The sequence below is a fragment of the Barbus barbus genome (genome assembly GCF_936440315.1).
Source record: "Barbus barbus genome assembly, chromosome: 6".
NCBI lineage: Eukaryota > Metazoa > Chordata > Actinopteri > Cypriniformes > Cyprinidae > Barbus > Barbus barbus.
In genome coordinates, this window is record NC_136734.1 from 31,001,733 (window position 1) to 31,016,058 (window position 14,326).

At 37.5% G+C, this 14,326-nt stretch overlaps 3 protein-coding genes across 2 annotated transcripts in view; 2 read left to right on the plus strand and 1 right to left on the minus strand.

Annotated features, from left to right (window-relative positions):
* The window catches only part of LOC306871647 (transient receptor potential cation channel subfamily M member 3-like), a gene marked incomplete at its 5' end in the record, with an annotated part of 440,831 nt that overhangs the window by 203,715 nt on the left and 222,790 nt on the right, over nt 1–14,326 (plus strand).
* LOC306871195 (uncharacterized protein C9orf85 homolog) lies at nt 1,398–5,461 on the minus strand. Its single transcript, XM_079418969.1, has 4 exons — nt 5,045–5,461; nt 4,787–4,893; nt 4,572–4,685; nt 1,398–3,134 (listed from the first exon to the last, which is right to left on the minus strand). Exons 1-4 carry the CDS (start codon nt 5,144–5,146, stop codon nt 2,975–2,977), a joined length of 483 nt encoding a protein of 160 aa, XP_079275095.1. The 5' UTR covers nt 5,147–5,461; the 3' UTR covers nt 1,398–2,974.
* LOC306871196 (alpha/beta hydrolase domain-containing protein 17B-like) overlaps nt 5,529–14,326 on the plus strand; it is a 29,003-nt gene continuing 20,205 nt past the window's right edge. Inside the window, exons 1-2 of the mRNA XM_079418970.1 lie at nt 5,529–5,845; nt 7,420–7,892. Coding sequence (XP_079275096.1) covers nt 7,426–7,892 — 467 coding nt within the window. The 5' untranslated portion in view covers nt 5,529–5,845; nt 7,420–7,425. The remainder of the gene's footprint in view (nt 5,846–7,419; nt 7,893–14,326) is intronic.

Here is a 14,326-nt window from a genome sequence, read left to right on the forward strand (position 1 = left end):
TTAAGTCATTCTGCTCAAATGTTATTGAGCTTTAAATTTGCATTTGAGGCCATTCAAATAGCAATTTTTACATATGATTTACAAGTTATTTTAATAAATATCAAAAATGTAAAAGGTGTGCATTATAGCTGACATCTAGATGAACACTTCATAGTTTGTTTTATGATTGTAAGTCATTCTCCTCAGATGCTATTGAATTTAGAAAAGTGTATATCAATATCGCATGTAACTTTAGAGACGGTCCCTTAATTTGCGAATATCGAACTTCCAACGTCAAGCCAACCTTATGCCAATCTATGACTACATCCAATCAAACTCTCGTGCGCCATTGGGATGTTTTGTAATTGGTGATAGCACACCACCGCCTGTTTTCTTGATTTTGATGTATTAATTACTCGCTACTACATTAGGCTAATAATCGTAATCATAATCATAATAATAACAACAACAACAATAATGATAATAATAATTACAAATAAGAAAATGTAAACGTTTTCTAGAGTATATTATTATTTTAGTACACAGTCTCATGGGGCGTGTGGTCAAGGTGATGTCTGAGCAGTAGCAGATGTCAAACACGGGAGTCTTTTGTCAGAATCTTAAGAAACTAAGAAACTGGGATAATGGAATACTGAATATATACAAGCAATAATAACTTCTGCATAGAACATATCAATCAGTTAATAATTTAGGGCTATAATTAATAACAATCGTTATTAGATGAGATTCGAAAATTCATTTGGTGCTGGTTAAGTTATAGTTTTTATTTTATTTTCTATTTGCATTTATAACAAATAAATTGAACTGAAAGTATTTGTGAAATGTTTTGTTTAGTTGTGCTAATATATAAGAATGAAGGCAAAAGGAGCTGCTGTATTGTATGTTTGTAAAAACTACACTGTAAAAAAAAAAAAAAAAAAAAAAAAAAAAAAAAAAAAAAAAAGTTGAGCCAACTTAAAATTTTAAGGCAACCAGCTTCAGCAGATTTTTGAGTTCTCGCTATTTATTTTTGTAGGAGATTCTGAACTTTTTGTTGTATAAACTTGAGAAAACTCAAAAATCTGCTGAAGCTGGTTGCCTTCAAATTTTAAGTTGGCTCAACTTTTTTTTTTTTTTTTACAGTGTATGAAAAAGCACATGACAGCAACACGGATGAACAATAGTTACCTTAGCCACTTCTTTGAAAGGTTTCACATTACACAAATGCAGTGCAAATTGCCCATGCAATGTTTCATATTAGAACAATCTGTTGAGGTTTGCCAGATAAATAATTATTGTAAAGAACAGAATATTAAGTTTTCCCCCCCCTTGGTAAGCACACAAGCATCATTTCAACACAAAAATGATGTGGTCAAAATTGATAAGAGCAATTTTCAAAAGATCTGTGGTCATGTGGTGTCTCATCCATCAACATTACAGGTCTTTTATTAAAAAAAAATAAAATAATAATTGTCATTTCAAAGTCACTTCACTCAACAGTTTACATGGAAATTTGACTTAGAAATACCCACATTCTTGTGCAACACTTGAGTACATATGACAGGATTCACACAATATTAGGACATTACAGTATTCAACAAACATTAGACAAACACTACATAAAGGCAAAAATAAAAGGTAGTGTAATGAAACAAAACAAAATGGTTTGCATTGTCCACTGCATAGAACTGCTCTGAAATTAAGTTACACATAATTATATTTTGTATGTGTATTGTTGAACTAAGTTAGCGAGTTCTACCGTTGATAAGAGTAAAGGAAATTAGAAATGCTATCAATAACTGTATTCCATAAAGAGGCTGCAGCCATTTATTTCATACAAAGAATACAGACATTGAAAGCATTTTCACAATAGCATTTGGGTAAAACAGTCAACGACGTGATGCAGGTCTCCCTTCTTGCTTCATAACTGTGGCTAAACCTCATGACATAAAACCACGATGAAAATTACAGTTCCTCAAATCGTTAATAAAACAGTTTATATTTGTTTTGTTGTTATAGCAATCATGCATTAACTTCTTCATAGCTTTGCGTCAGAGGTGGTTCAGATGCTGCACAAAGGTCAAAACAGACTATTCTTGTTTAAGTTCCTTAAACATCATGAGAGATTTCCCTGGAAATTTTGAAATTGTTGGCTATGATATCATAGCGTTACCTCTGCGATCACACGGTGATTTAACATGTGTTACTGAAGCCTTTTTCATTTTTCAAAGTTATTCTAGATCTGTGATGGATCTACTTTATATTAATTATCTTATCGTTTTAATGTTGTATTGCAAAACGCTTTTGCTGCGGGATACGGTTAGGAATACATTTGATTTAGTGGTATGGGTAGATTCGTAATTAAGCTGTATTTAGTGAAATTAAATACAGCCACAATTATATGCATGTATTTTTTAAACATAAATACACGTATCTACACAATAAGTGCATTGCATCAAATAATTCATTTAAATGTTACTACATAGTAGTTAATAACACTTAATATAAAGTGGGTCCCCTGTGTTTTTGCAGCTACTTATTATATGCAAGAGGATGTTACTAACAAAATCTATATGCTAAAAAAGATCAAAATCGGGACAGTGAAGGTGTAGACTTAATATTCAGTGTAATTTATTATTTTCAAAACAGACAGCACAACATTTGCTTGTAGGTCATTTATTAATTGGGTATGTTTCATAAGTACTTTCTATTTCTGTTTTTCTATTTACAAAAAGACTTATGAAACACAGCTTCTCGATATGAATCAGCCATTCATAACATGAATGCTATCAAAATGTTTGTGATTATAAAAAACAAGACTGGTTTCGACATATGACTGTGTCAGTTCTTGCAAGATCACAGTGATGGAAACAAACCCTCCTGGGAGTCTTTCTCAATTAACAGAACGTGAACAGGTGAGTACATGTCCAGTATCCAGCCCCACGGTTCTTAGGTTTAGCTGTTTGCTGGTAATGCATACAGAAGACTGCGAGTGTTAATTTCCTTCCACCTCTGAATCACTATCACGGTCATCATTGCTAAATCTCAGGTCATCAAAATCTTCGTCATCATTCTCCACATCTCTTTTTTTCTGTGTCTTTCCTTTATTTGGCTGGCTGGTGTCCTCTACCTCTTCTTCTTCCTTCTTGTCAAGTCTAAAAAACAAAAAGCAGACAGACACATACAAACAACTGTGAATTACAAGAACTTAATTTTGAAGTGAAGTGAAGTGAAAGTGAAGTGACATACGGCCAAGTATGGTGACCCATACTTGGAATTTGTGCTCTGCATTTAACCCATCCAAAGTGCACACACACAGCAGTAAACACACACACACCGTGAACACACACCCGGAGCAGTGGGCAGCCATTAATGCTGCGGCGCCCGGGGAGCAGTTGGGGGTTCGGTGCCTTGCTCAAGGGCACCTCAGTCGTGGTATTGAGGGTGGAGAGAGCGCTGGACATTCACTCCCCCCACCTACAATCCCTGCCGGCCGGGGACTCGAACCCGCAACCTTTCAATTACGAGTCCAATTCTCTAACCATTAGGCCACGACTTCCCCATTTTGTGGTCACAGTTAATAGTAATACACCTTAACATACAGTATATATGACAGTGATATGTTTAATTAATCTTATTAAATAAGTGTCCCAAATAATGCACAGCTAATAGAATAACAGAGCAGTGAAAGCAGCCTAAAAAAAAAGTACATACAGAATGTCTTGAGGCCACAATTAAATGTCCCATTACTGTGTATGTCCACAAGATGGCACATGTGCTGCACTGATATATTACCACTACTACTATAAAACACTGTTCCAATGTTATAAAAGATGTATATTTCAAATAAATGCTCTTTACTAAACTTTCTATTTGCCAAAGAATCCTGAAAAGGTCTCATGGCATTCACAAAAATATTAAGCATCATAAATTGTTTTCTACATTGATAATAAAAATAACTATTATTAATAATTGAGCATCTATAATCACTGAGCACCAAATCGGCATATTAGGATCATGTAACACTGAATACTGAAGTAATGGCTGCTGAAAATTCAGCTTTGTCATTACAGGAAAAAACAAAGTGGGTGCAGGACACTATTATTCCTTTGTAAGTAAGGATAGCAAAATAAAGTAAACTGTGACATATTATACCCAAAAATTATTCATACAGTGGACTACCAGTAAAATTTATAAAAATCTGGGACCAACAATTATTCAGACACTTTGACCTGACCATGTTTTGCTTTAGTGTTTTTTCCTTAATTGCTAATGCAAACTTTTTACATCACAGACTGAACAAAATTAAGCATTGTTTGATCTAAATTGGCATTATCTAATTGAGTTCATCAAAATCTGTTCTGACACAGTTTAACTGAGTTCTTGTCATATATTTTACTACCATTTTCTAAACTACAGCGAATAAACTAAGAAAGGTGTCTGAATACAATTTGGTTTGACTGCATTTCAGGGCATGTTTTCATCATCCTCTCATTATGTAAATATATATTTATATTCAAGTAGTGCATTATTTCTAATTCGCACATATCTGTACACACACGTTCAGTTAGAAGAGGCCTGAATCTACTTACGGAACGACAATCTCTTCCTTTTTCCCACATTTTGCACAAAGCTCCAGCTTCAGTGCACATGGCTTGCATATGATATGATAGGCATCCTTCACTGTTTTCTGAAGACATTGTACACTAGAAAAGGCACAGAAACATCATTTCAGAAATGGGTTCATTGTGAAGGAGTTTATTTGCCTTTCATCTGTTGCTATGCAGTAAATCCCCCCTCATCTCACCATTTTCGTGGCTGTGTAAGGGGCTTGTATTTGTTGTACTTGACTTTCCACTCTAGCACTTCTTTGCAGTGCTGACACAGACCATCATGGACCTTTGTTTTGGCTTTCTGGTAGCATCATAGGGGAAGAATACACACAAATTCACACAAGCAACAATATCATAAACAGCGCAAAGGCTATATAAACTCCTAGACAACGAAACTGATGTAAGTCTGATTCTATACTGTTTATTTTAGCAGGCGCTTAACGTTAACTCACCTTAACTTGTGCGCTTGCACCGTACTTGTCATTTTTGAAGGCAATTACATTCTGGTGTTTCTGGCGTCGCGATCGGGAAACATTTCCTTTTTGAGAACTCATTTTAACGCTAAAATACACGTAATGTATAAACAGTGACAGCTTAAAACACTTAAATAAGAAACCGCGTGGCTTCACACGTTCAAGTGGCTTTTGACGCAATGCGAAAATAGCGGAAGTAAATAGCAATTGGCTAATGCCTTTCAACTTCAAACGAAAGATTTACAACTTCAGAAAACACAGCTAACGTTAGAAATGGTGAGGTCTGATATTTAATTCTTGGTAGCTCAGCAAAAGTATAATTATTCTGATTTATACATCAGCGACGGTAAAATCATTAATCAACATGTTATTGTGTTTCCGTCATCGTCCGTGTGCAGCGAGGACGCGTGTGATTGGTCGAGCATATCTATCCTTTAATCTGATTGGTCGTGAGAGCGTTGATATCCGGCATTCCGCGAGAAAATAAGAAGAAAGCCAGTTTTGGGCAGGGGTTGGTGTGAGATGAGATCACCCGTACGTGACGGATTAGATTAGAAAATTTGGTCTGTTTAATAACGTCACGCTTTTTAACGTCTTTTATCTCATTGGCTCATGAAACACTGACCACATGTTGACTAGATCGGACGGACCAGAGGTAGTTTTTGAGGGACTGGCTAAGTGGACTGAGTGATCTGTTAAAGAGAGTCTCATATTTGATTAATCTAATACAGTGACTTCAGATCAAAGCCTTTCTGCCTTCAACGTCTCCAGCATCTACAGGTAACTGTTAACGTTTTAATTAACCATGCTAATCAAACAGCTCGCTTCAGCTGTTTCAATTAAGCTGTTACACTCCTTAGATAATAGAATTAAAATGTTAACTAAGCTTATTTCAGTTAGCAAACACTTTTGATTCAATTGAGGTGAGTGTCGCTCTCTGATACCTTTATAACTATGTGGATCATGCTGTCAAATACTTTATAGATGCATCTGTTATAATAAATTAGTCTCTAGTATTTATTTGAATATTTTGTGTGGACCAAGTGTTTAATACTTTAGGTAGAACACTTCTCTTGGAAAAAAAAGAAAAGCCTAGTGAAATGACCAATTCTCCCCCCATTCTGATCTTTTAATAGAAACAAATATTAACCTCATACAATCATTTGTGTGATTATGTAATATTGTGAGGATGCTTTTTAGCTTTTACTTTCCCTTCAGTGTGATGAAGTCCAAATCACCCAAACAACAAGATGGTTTCCTGTTTATTAAACTGAGAGTGGGGATTTGATTATCATGGGTCCGATTTGGGTCATATTTACATTGTTTTTTCCCTCTGCTTTTTGAAATAAAATTTGTTAAATGGTTCTTTTGGTACAACACTTATGTGATGTCACCTACTTGGAGTTTATATTAAGGCGAAGCGTTTTCCAGACACATTATATTTGGAAGCAGCTATGTGGATTACTGATACGTTTTCCAGATTTGTAAAACACTGAAGTTTTCTTCTCAGAAACCAAAAAATGAGGGTGATTTCAGCTGCCATGAGTCGGAGAGAAAGTGATCTGATCAATTATAGGACACGCGTCAAAGCTATCCTGAGGGTGAAGTCTAATAGTCATTATTAATGACATCAAATTGGCACCAAGATGGAAACTATTGCTTGCGCTGCAGAACTGGAGTCAGTATTGAACATTTTTGTTAATGAAATCTGTTTAGCTTCACCCCAGATGCTGTTTCGATTGTATTTTGTATCCTAACAAAATGCGTATTTTAAAATTCAATTCAAGGACATACTTAACCATTGTATTGGACCACTAGATATAGGTCTGCGTGTTTACCCATCTTTAAGTAAACTATTATAGCCTTCTTTGGGTAAATATTGTTTGCATATATGGTGTGTGTGTGTGCTTACTACGATGAGTTTAGGTTAAGTTTAAGATAAGTTGGAGTTCTTTCTCCCATCTCATCTGACTATGCAGATTACGCTCTTTATGCTTCACCTTTAAAAATTAAAATTAAAATTTTCATTTCCTCCTTTGTCATCAAGCTGTATGATATCCAAAATTCTGTGGAACACGTTTTATGCTTTAGTTGTTAGTCCAAACAGTGAAAATCAGCGAGGTTCAAAACAACCCACTGACTTGAATTGTATGAACAAAAAACACTGAAATTTTTCAAAATATCATCTTTTGTGTTCCTTAGAATAAAGTCATACAGGTTTGAAATTACATAAGGGTGAGTAATTGGCAGAATTTAAACTTTTGAACTGTCCCTTTAAGATTCATCTGTTTTATTTGTATTGTACTTTGTGTTTCCACCCCACTAATTTTCCAATCTGTTGTGTTCTTCTCAAGTGAAGGATGAATCACCTGTCTTTGAGTGAGCTATGCTGCCTTTTCTGCTGTCCGCCATGCCCGAGCAGAATAGCTTCCAAGCTGGCCTTCCTTCCGCCGGAGCCCACTTACTCCCTAATGTGTGACGAGAGCGGCAGCCACTGGACCCTCCACCTTTCCGAACGTGCGGATTGGCAGTACACTGCCCGGGAGAAGGACGCCATTGAGTGCTTCATGACCCGGACATCTAGAGGAAACCGAATCGCTTGTATGTTTGTGCGATGTTCTCCAAACGCCCGCTACACCTTGTTGTTTTCCCACGGTAATGCTGTAGACTTGGGTCAGATGAGTAGCTTCTACATTGGCTTAGGCTCCCGCATCAACTGTAACGTGTTCTCCTACGACTACTCTGGGTACGGGGCAAGCTCAGGGAAGCCTTCGGAGAAGAATTTGTATGCTGATGTGGACGCTGCATGGCACGCACTACGAACAAGGTGAGTAGTTTCTAAAAGCAAAGGTTGTTTTGAGGCTATTCTGACACTGTTTTTCTATTGGTGTCATCAGTAGCGTTCATCTGGTTTACTACTCTTATTTTATCTCTTACATTTACATTTTCCCCTACTAAAATAACAGTGGCCTCTAGTCTCGAGACTGACGTCTGGAATAGATGGCTGCTTTCATTGGCCAAGGCCCGCCCATGAGGCCGTTTGACCCACATGTCAAACAACCAATCATAGTTCGTTTCGTTCAGCATCACGTTTGGGGGTGTGGAAATGTCGCCACAATAACAAACTGGTGTGTGAAACTCTCGTATGTGTTTAAGATTCTATGCCACGAACTTTAAATATTTCACATACCTTTGACAATCCAGCGTTTAGTTGACCATGATTTGTAAACAGGACGGCTGTTTCTTCTTTCGTGAGGGGGTTTGGCGCCACGGTTTCCCAGCGGACCGAAAATAAACGTGACGCTCACATCTCCCGGAAATCCGGGTTTAATTCAACCAGTCAGATGACTACTTCGACATTCCTGAAGTTTTTCCAGAAAAGTGTGCCATATGCATCAGACGTTTAGCCAACGTTGCGTGGCGTCTGAGGCTGAGACTAATTGGCCTCTGACCGCATCATAAGAGTGACTCTTTTCAGTATTAAATTTGTTTTAAATATGTTTCTTTTTATACACACACACGCACAATTCAAAATAACTGTTCTATTTTAATTTCAAGATGCATTTTTTTTTTTTTCTGCTGAATTTTCAGCAGCCATTACTCCAGTCTTCAGTATTATATGATCCTTCAGAAATTCTAAAATGCTTAGTGCTCAAGAAGAATCTTGTGTAATTTTACTTGTTTGTTTGCTGGTTTTTATCGTATTTGTTATAGTTGTTTGTTTTTTTTTAACTGTTTTTGCCATGAAAATAGCCTAAGATGCTGACATGGCATTAAATAAAAATATATTACTACTACTATTACTAGGTAGTGCTCAAGAAGCTTTTCTTATTATCAGTGTTGAAACACTTTTGCTGGTTTTTATGGAAACCATGATCCTTTTTTTCAGGATGTATAGAAACGTATTAGGATTTTTTTTTTTTTTTTAAACTGTCACTTGTGATCAATTTAACGCATCCTTACTTAATAACTCGGTACTGTATGAAAAATGTTTAGTTTTTATATTTTTAACTCTGCAAACCATGAACTAGTCGGTTTTGAAAATGTATAGATTTCCACATCCCATATATACTACCCATCCATTTTCCTATGGATCTGTGAATTAGATTAGTCTGCTGCTGGTCTAGACAGTGTTTCGGTTTGGCTTTTGGGCCAGGCCTCAAATGTTTTCAGTTGTACGTTTTGTATGGTCTCTGGTATCCGTTGTGTCTCTATCCTTGTGAATCCCATGGGCTTGGGGGATATATTTAATATTGCCTCTACCTCTTAGACCCCATCCAAATGTCCTGTGCAACTTTTAAATGCTCGCGATGAATATTGTGCCTTTCAGAAAGTCAAGAGTCATGTTTTGATTCAGACTGCGGTTGTGTTTAGATTTTTGAAGTGTGCTGCAAAGGAAAGTTTCATTTCCTTCGTTAACAGAAGCACACATACTCAGACAGAAATGTTTTTTCCCAGTGGCAGCTGAGTTTTTGACACTGAGTGTGGACATAGAGAGCCTATCTCAAGGCCATTCACTTTATCATGTGCCCTGAATTCTTATGTCTTTCTATGCATGTGTCTTTTGTGGTTGCTGGTCATGAGAACTTGGTTCCGTTAATCGTGTGTACTCTGATGTAGCAAGATGTTGCAGCGTCCTCGTTCATGCAAGAGAGAGGAAAACCTACCAAGAAGCTTTGTGCTTGTAACCACATTAATGTTTTGGGTACGTTTGTGAATCTGAGTCTGCTGCACCCATATGTGTATGCATGCATGTGGTGTCAGAAAGCACAGCCGACGCTCTTGAACACAGTCCACGCTGTTTGACAAGTCATATCCCAGAGGGCTGGGTTGTATCTCATGAAGCAGTCCCACGCTGTTCTTCTGGTCCCTTTTAATGTTCCCACTCATTGCCAGCTCAAGCTGCATCATCCCACTCAAGCACATGATTCAGATTAACATGTACTGTAGATAAACCAGTCTGACTGCCACTCTGAAGAATTAAACTTATTTATTTTAATTTTTTTCCACTTCTAATCCTTTTGTGTGCTTCTGTATATGTTTGTGTAAGGTGTTCAGCGTGTTTTGAGAGAGGAGTAGGAGTAAGTAGGCCCGTCCGTCCAAATCTTCTGTCTCCTGCTGGGATTTTTTTTTCTTTATTCATAGAAACACATTTTTTGTCCTTTTTCAAGAAAAAGCTTGATAGCCCGCCATTGTATGCAGTGCTTTCCCCACCGTTTCTGGAGGATAATTGGCATTTTAATCTCATTCTGTCAGAGATGGCCAGCATTGCCTTTTTTTTTTTTTTTTTTTTTTTTTTTTTTTTTAATTATGCTCAAATAAAGGATGGCAGGAACTTGAGAATCCAAAACAGTGCTTTTATTGCTAAACCTATGAAATCTTCAGTCAAATATGAGACAATGTCTCCAAACCTCTATTGATTCTTAGCTGTGGTGTGAGGATTTATTAAAAAAAAAAGTAAAATGAATGCTGTGAACTTGAAAGGTTTTGCTGCAGTATAGTATTTTTACAGGCACACATTTCGGCTTTGGGTTTTCATCTGCTCTTCAGGTTTTGGTGGATTAAACATCACTATAAGAGCACCTGCCTTTTAGATGTCTGTTGAATACATTTGCCTTGGAAATTCTCCCATCTGATCTCAATAGACGAGAGTGCTTATCAGACCATGCTGAGTGACAATTGGCTTTTTTGCTCTTCCCTTTGTTCTGTGGCCAGTGACGTATGATTTGCTATCACAAAGCAGCTCTTACAGCGAGTAGTACAATCACAGTTTTGATTGTCCCAAGTCCGTTTACTTCCAGTCCTGATCACTCTGTCTTGGTCTATCTTATGTATGTCTAACTGTATGTTTATTCTGCTTATTACATGGCTACAAAGTAACATTAAATATTAATTTGATTTGTGAGAAGAAACTCATAGACTGTACAGGTGTGCCCAATCCCGGAGATCTACCTTAAAGGGATAGTTCACCCAAAAATGAAAATTCTGTCATTTACTCACCTTCAAGTAGTTCCAAACCTGTATGAATGTCTTTGTTCTGCTGAACACAAAGGAAGATATTCTGAAGAATGTGGGAAACAGAGCAGTTCCGGGGCATCATTGACTTGTTTTGTTTTTTTTTTTTTTTTTTTTTTTTTTTTTCTACTATGGAAGTCAATGGTACCCCCAAAACAGCCTGGTTACAAACTTTCTTCAAAATATCTTCCTTTGTGTTCGGCAGAACAAAGAAGTTCATAAAGGTTTGGAACTACTTGAGGGTGAGTAAATGACAGAATTTTCATTTTTGAGTGAACTATCCCTTTAAGCCCAAAACACACTGCACGATTTTTGGCTGTCCCAGCTGAAAGACTGGCATCGTGAAGCAATCGTGGTGATATCCGATTGGCCACGATTGTTTCACAATGCCAATCTTTTGTCTGGGACAGCCGAAAATCGTTCCGTGTGTTTCGGGCTTTACTGCAAAGTTTAGTTCTAACCCTGATCAAACACGCATCAGCCAGCTAATAAGGTCTCCAGGAGGACTTGATAATTAAACACAGGTGTGTTGAAGCAGGGCTGGAGCTGAACTGATCTGTTGGGTAAATCTTGGAACCAGATTGGGCATCCATCCCTACTGTACAGTATAGAAAATTAGTTGTCGCAATTGATCAGTTACAACTTGGAGGACATTATAAAAAAAAAAAAATTTGACTGAGACCTCGTGACTTATGTTGTTCTTATTAGTATCTAATCCATAATATTTGCTCCCTCGACCTTGTTAATAATTAGTGTTGCGTCAGTGTGGGAATTCTTCCCGATGAAGATAAACCAACAAGTATAAGTATTCAATTAGTGTAGCAGTTCATTCCAACAGGTGTTTTAAAGGTCTAAACATAAGTAGCGACCTTTCTTTTTTATTTAATTTTTTTTTATTCATGTTGCGTTGTACATTTACACGTGTCTGATTATTGAAAAAGGAAAAAACATCATAGGGGACGTTACAGTGGCCCAGCAGTGCACAACACAACAAAATCTCCACAACACAAAGGAACGCAACAAAATTAGTTGTATACTTTGCGTTGTAGTGATTTTGCTGTGTTGTGCACTACTGGGCCACCATAGGATGTGGTTCTATCCATCGGTTTTTGAATGGGTTTTGAGATGTGGGCATTACACGCAAGCTCAACGTCAACTGAGAAGGAGCTAAAAATGGTTGAAGTCAGGTATACGTCTCCAGAAAGAAATCTGACATTTTACTGGTAGATAAGGTTATGATTTAAAATTATAAAGTTATGTGAATCATAAGATCTTAAACATGCATTTACAAAATGAACAGGATCTGTTTATTTTATGCCAGCTTCAATGAGGAACCTATAATCTGTTGCCATTATTTTAATATGGTACTTGAAGATGATCAGAATCTATCGGCTGATAACCAATATGGTACCAATACATTGTAAACACGTGGTGATTTTCCCAGTCAAGCTTCATGTTTTTGTAGGTCCACAGTCACTGCAGTCCTTGCTACAGGGAAAATGCCATGCCAAGCACTACTTATCAAGATCAGGATGAACTGGGTTATGTTAATGTAGCACCGCCACACCTTTCTGTCCGCTCAGCCAGGTGAGTCATTGTTGAAACATCAGGTACGGCTGACGCACAAACGCACACATGCACAGATCTGTTAAGCATTTACAAGAAAAGCGGATGGCACAGGGAATTCCAGTGCAATGATTTGGCGCCGCCTAAATGACTTGATCTGGGCCAGGTTCATATCCAAGAAGTTGGTCCGGATGCGACCATTTGTTATCACAGCTAGCCATTGCAATAAGCTAGTTTGTGCGCATTTCCATATAGGTATTTGCAACCAGTCTTGGTCGCCAAATGTATGTAAACTTCTACAGAACCATCTGGTTTTGTCTTCAAAACAGCAAAACTGTGGTGACGTTATCTTCCACATCCAAAAGTCTGAGACCATTCCGGTTGAAGGAAGAAGCAAAGGAAATGGCTTTTGTCTTCCTCCTCCAAAAAGATTGACTTTGATGTCATAAACGAAAGGCCATGGAAGCCAGCAGTAGCAGCTGACCCCTGTGCCCCCCTTCCTCCTGAAGTGACATAATGACCATTGTGCTTGTGAGTAATTTTGGGCTGAGCGCTGAGAGCAGCTAATTCAAGAAGCCTGCGAGAATTCGCTGTCAGTCTTTCACGGAGCACAGCTCCCTCTGAGAGGTGAGGGGGGAGGTGCCAGTAGCCAGTTCTCCAAGTCAAATATTGATTGGTTGCCTAGCAACTGATTCCCATGGAGCCCTGGAAGGATGGACCCGATTGCAGTCATTGCAACATTGTCTACCCAGGAAGTGAAAAATAACTTCCTGATGCTGTCACACCACAGGTTTTGTATCACTTTAGAGTTGCTGTCAGCCAGCTGCTTTATTGACGTGTTAAAGGTGATCTGGTACATGGGTTTTTTTTGTTTTTTATCGGCGCAATAGTCGTTTTATGATTTGTTGCCATGGGGATAATGTTGACTTGATTTTTCTTATCTTTATAGCCTACATAGTTCAGTGGCAGCTTGAAATGAAAATAAGTTGTGATGGGAGAAACTATTCGTTAAGTCTTTGAGGCCTTACCAACCCTTTCTAACACTGACTGAATGAAGTCATTCCCCAGACCATCAGAGTTCTGCTGAATCTGAAAGCACATGACCCTTTTTTAACCCTGAAGATGTACTTGAAAGGAAAAGTTAGGTCTTTTAAAATTCAGTCATCACTGACTCAACGGTTTGTAATTACCATGCCTGAAATGGGAAGAAACAATACTATTATAAAAGTATCTTCGGTAACTTTAGAATAGGGAACACTTATTCGCTATTAACTACGACTTCTCCCTCAAATTCCTAATTTGCTGCTTATTAATAGTTAGTGCGGTAGTTAAGTTTAGGTATTGGGTAGGATTAGGGATGTAAAATAAGGCATTATGTAATTTGTACTAATAAATGGCTGATATTCTAGTAATATGCATGCTAAGCAACTAGTTAAGATACCCTAAAATAAAGTGTTACCGTATCTTCTGAAGTCATACAATAGGTTTGTGTGAGGAACAGTCCAAATTAAAAGGTGTGTACACTTGTAGTAAATGTACCGAACTAAAAAGGTAAATGATACATTTAGTGCTGCTTCACTTAACATTCATGCAATCATTTTTAACACTAAATCTAAAGATGCAAAGGAAAAGTTAGTGCTTGGTGATTATACTAGTTCAAACGTTGAACTGGTTTTATTT

What these genes read in the sequence shown, in the direction of transcription:
- LOC306871195 (XM_079418969.1), bottom strand. Translation starts at nt 5,146, where the DNA reads ATGAGTTCTCAAAAAGGAAATGTTTCCCGATCGCGACGCCAGAAACAC. An exon ending in GTGCAAGCGCACAAGTTAAG is followed by an intron (nt 4,894 to 5,044) that starts GTGAGTTAACGT and finishes TGATGCTACCAG; the next exon opens with AAAGCCAAAACAAAGGTCCA. An exon ending in AAGGAAGAGATTGTCGTTCC is followed by an intron (nt 3,135 to 4,571) that starts GTAAGTAGATTC and finishes TTTGTTTTTTAG; the next exon opens with ACTTGACAAGAAGGAAGAAG.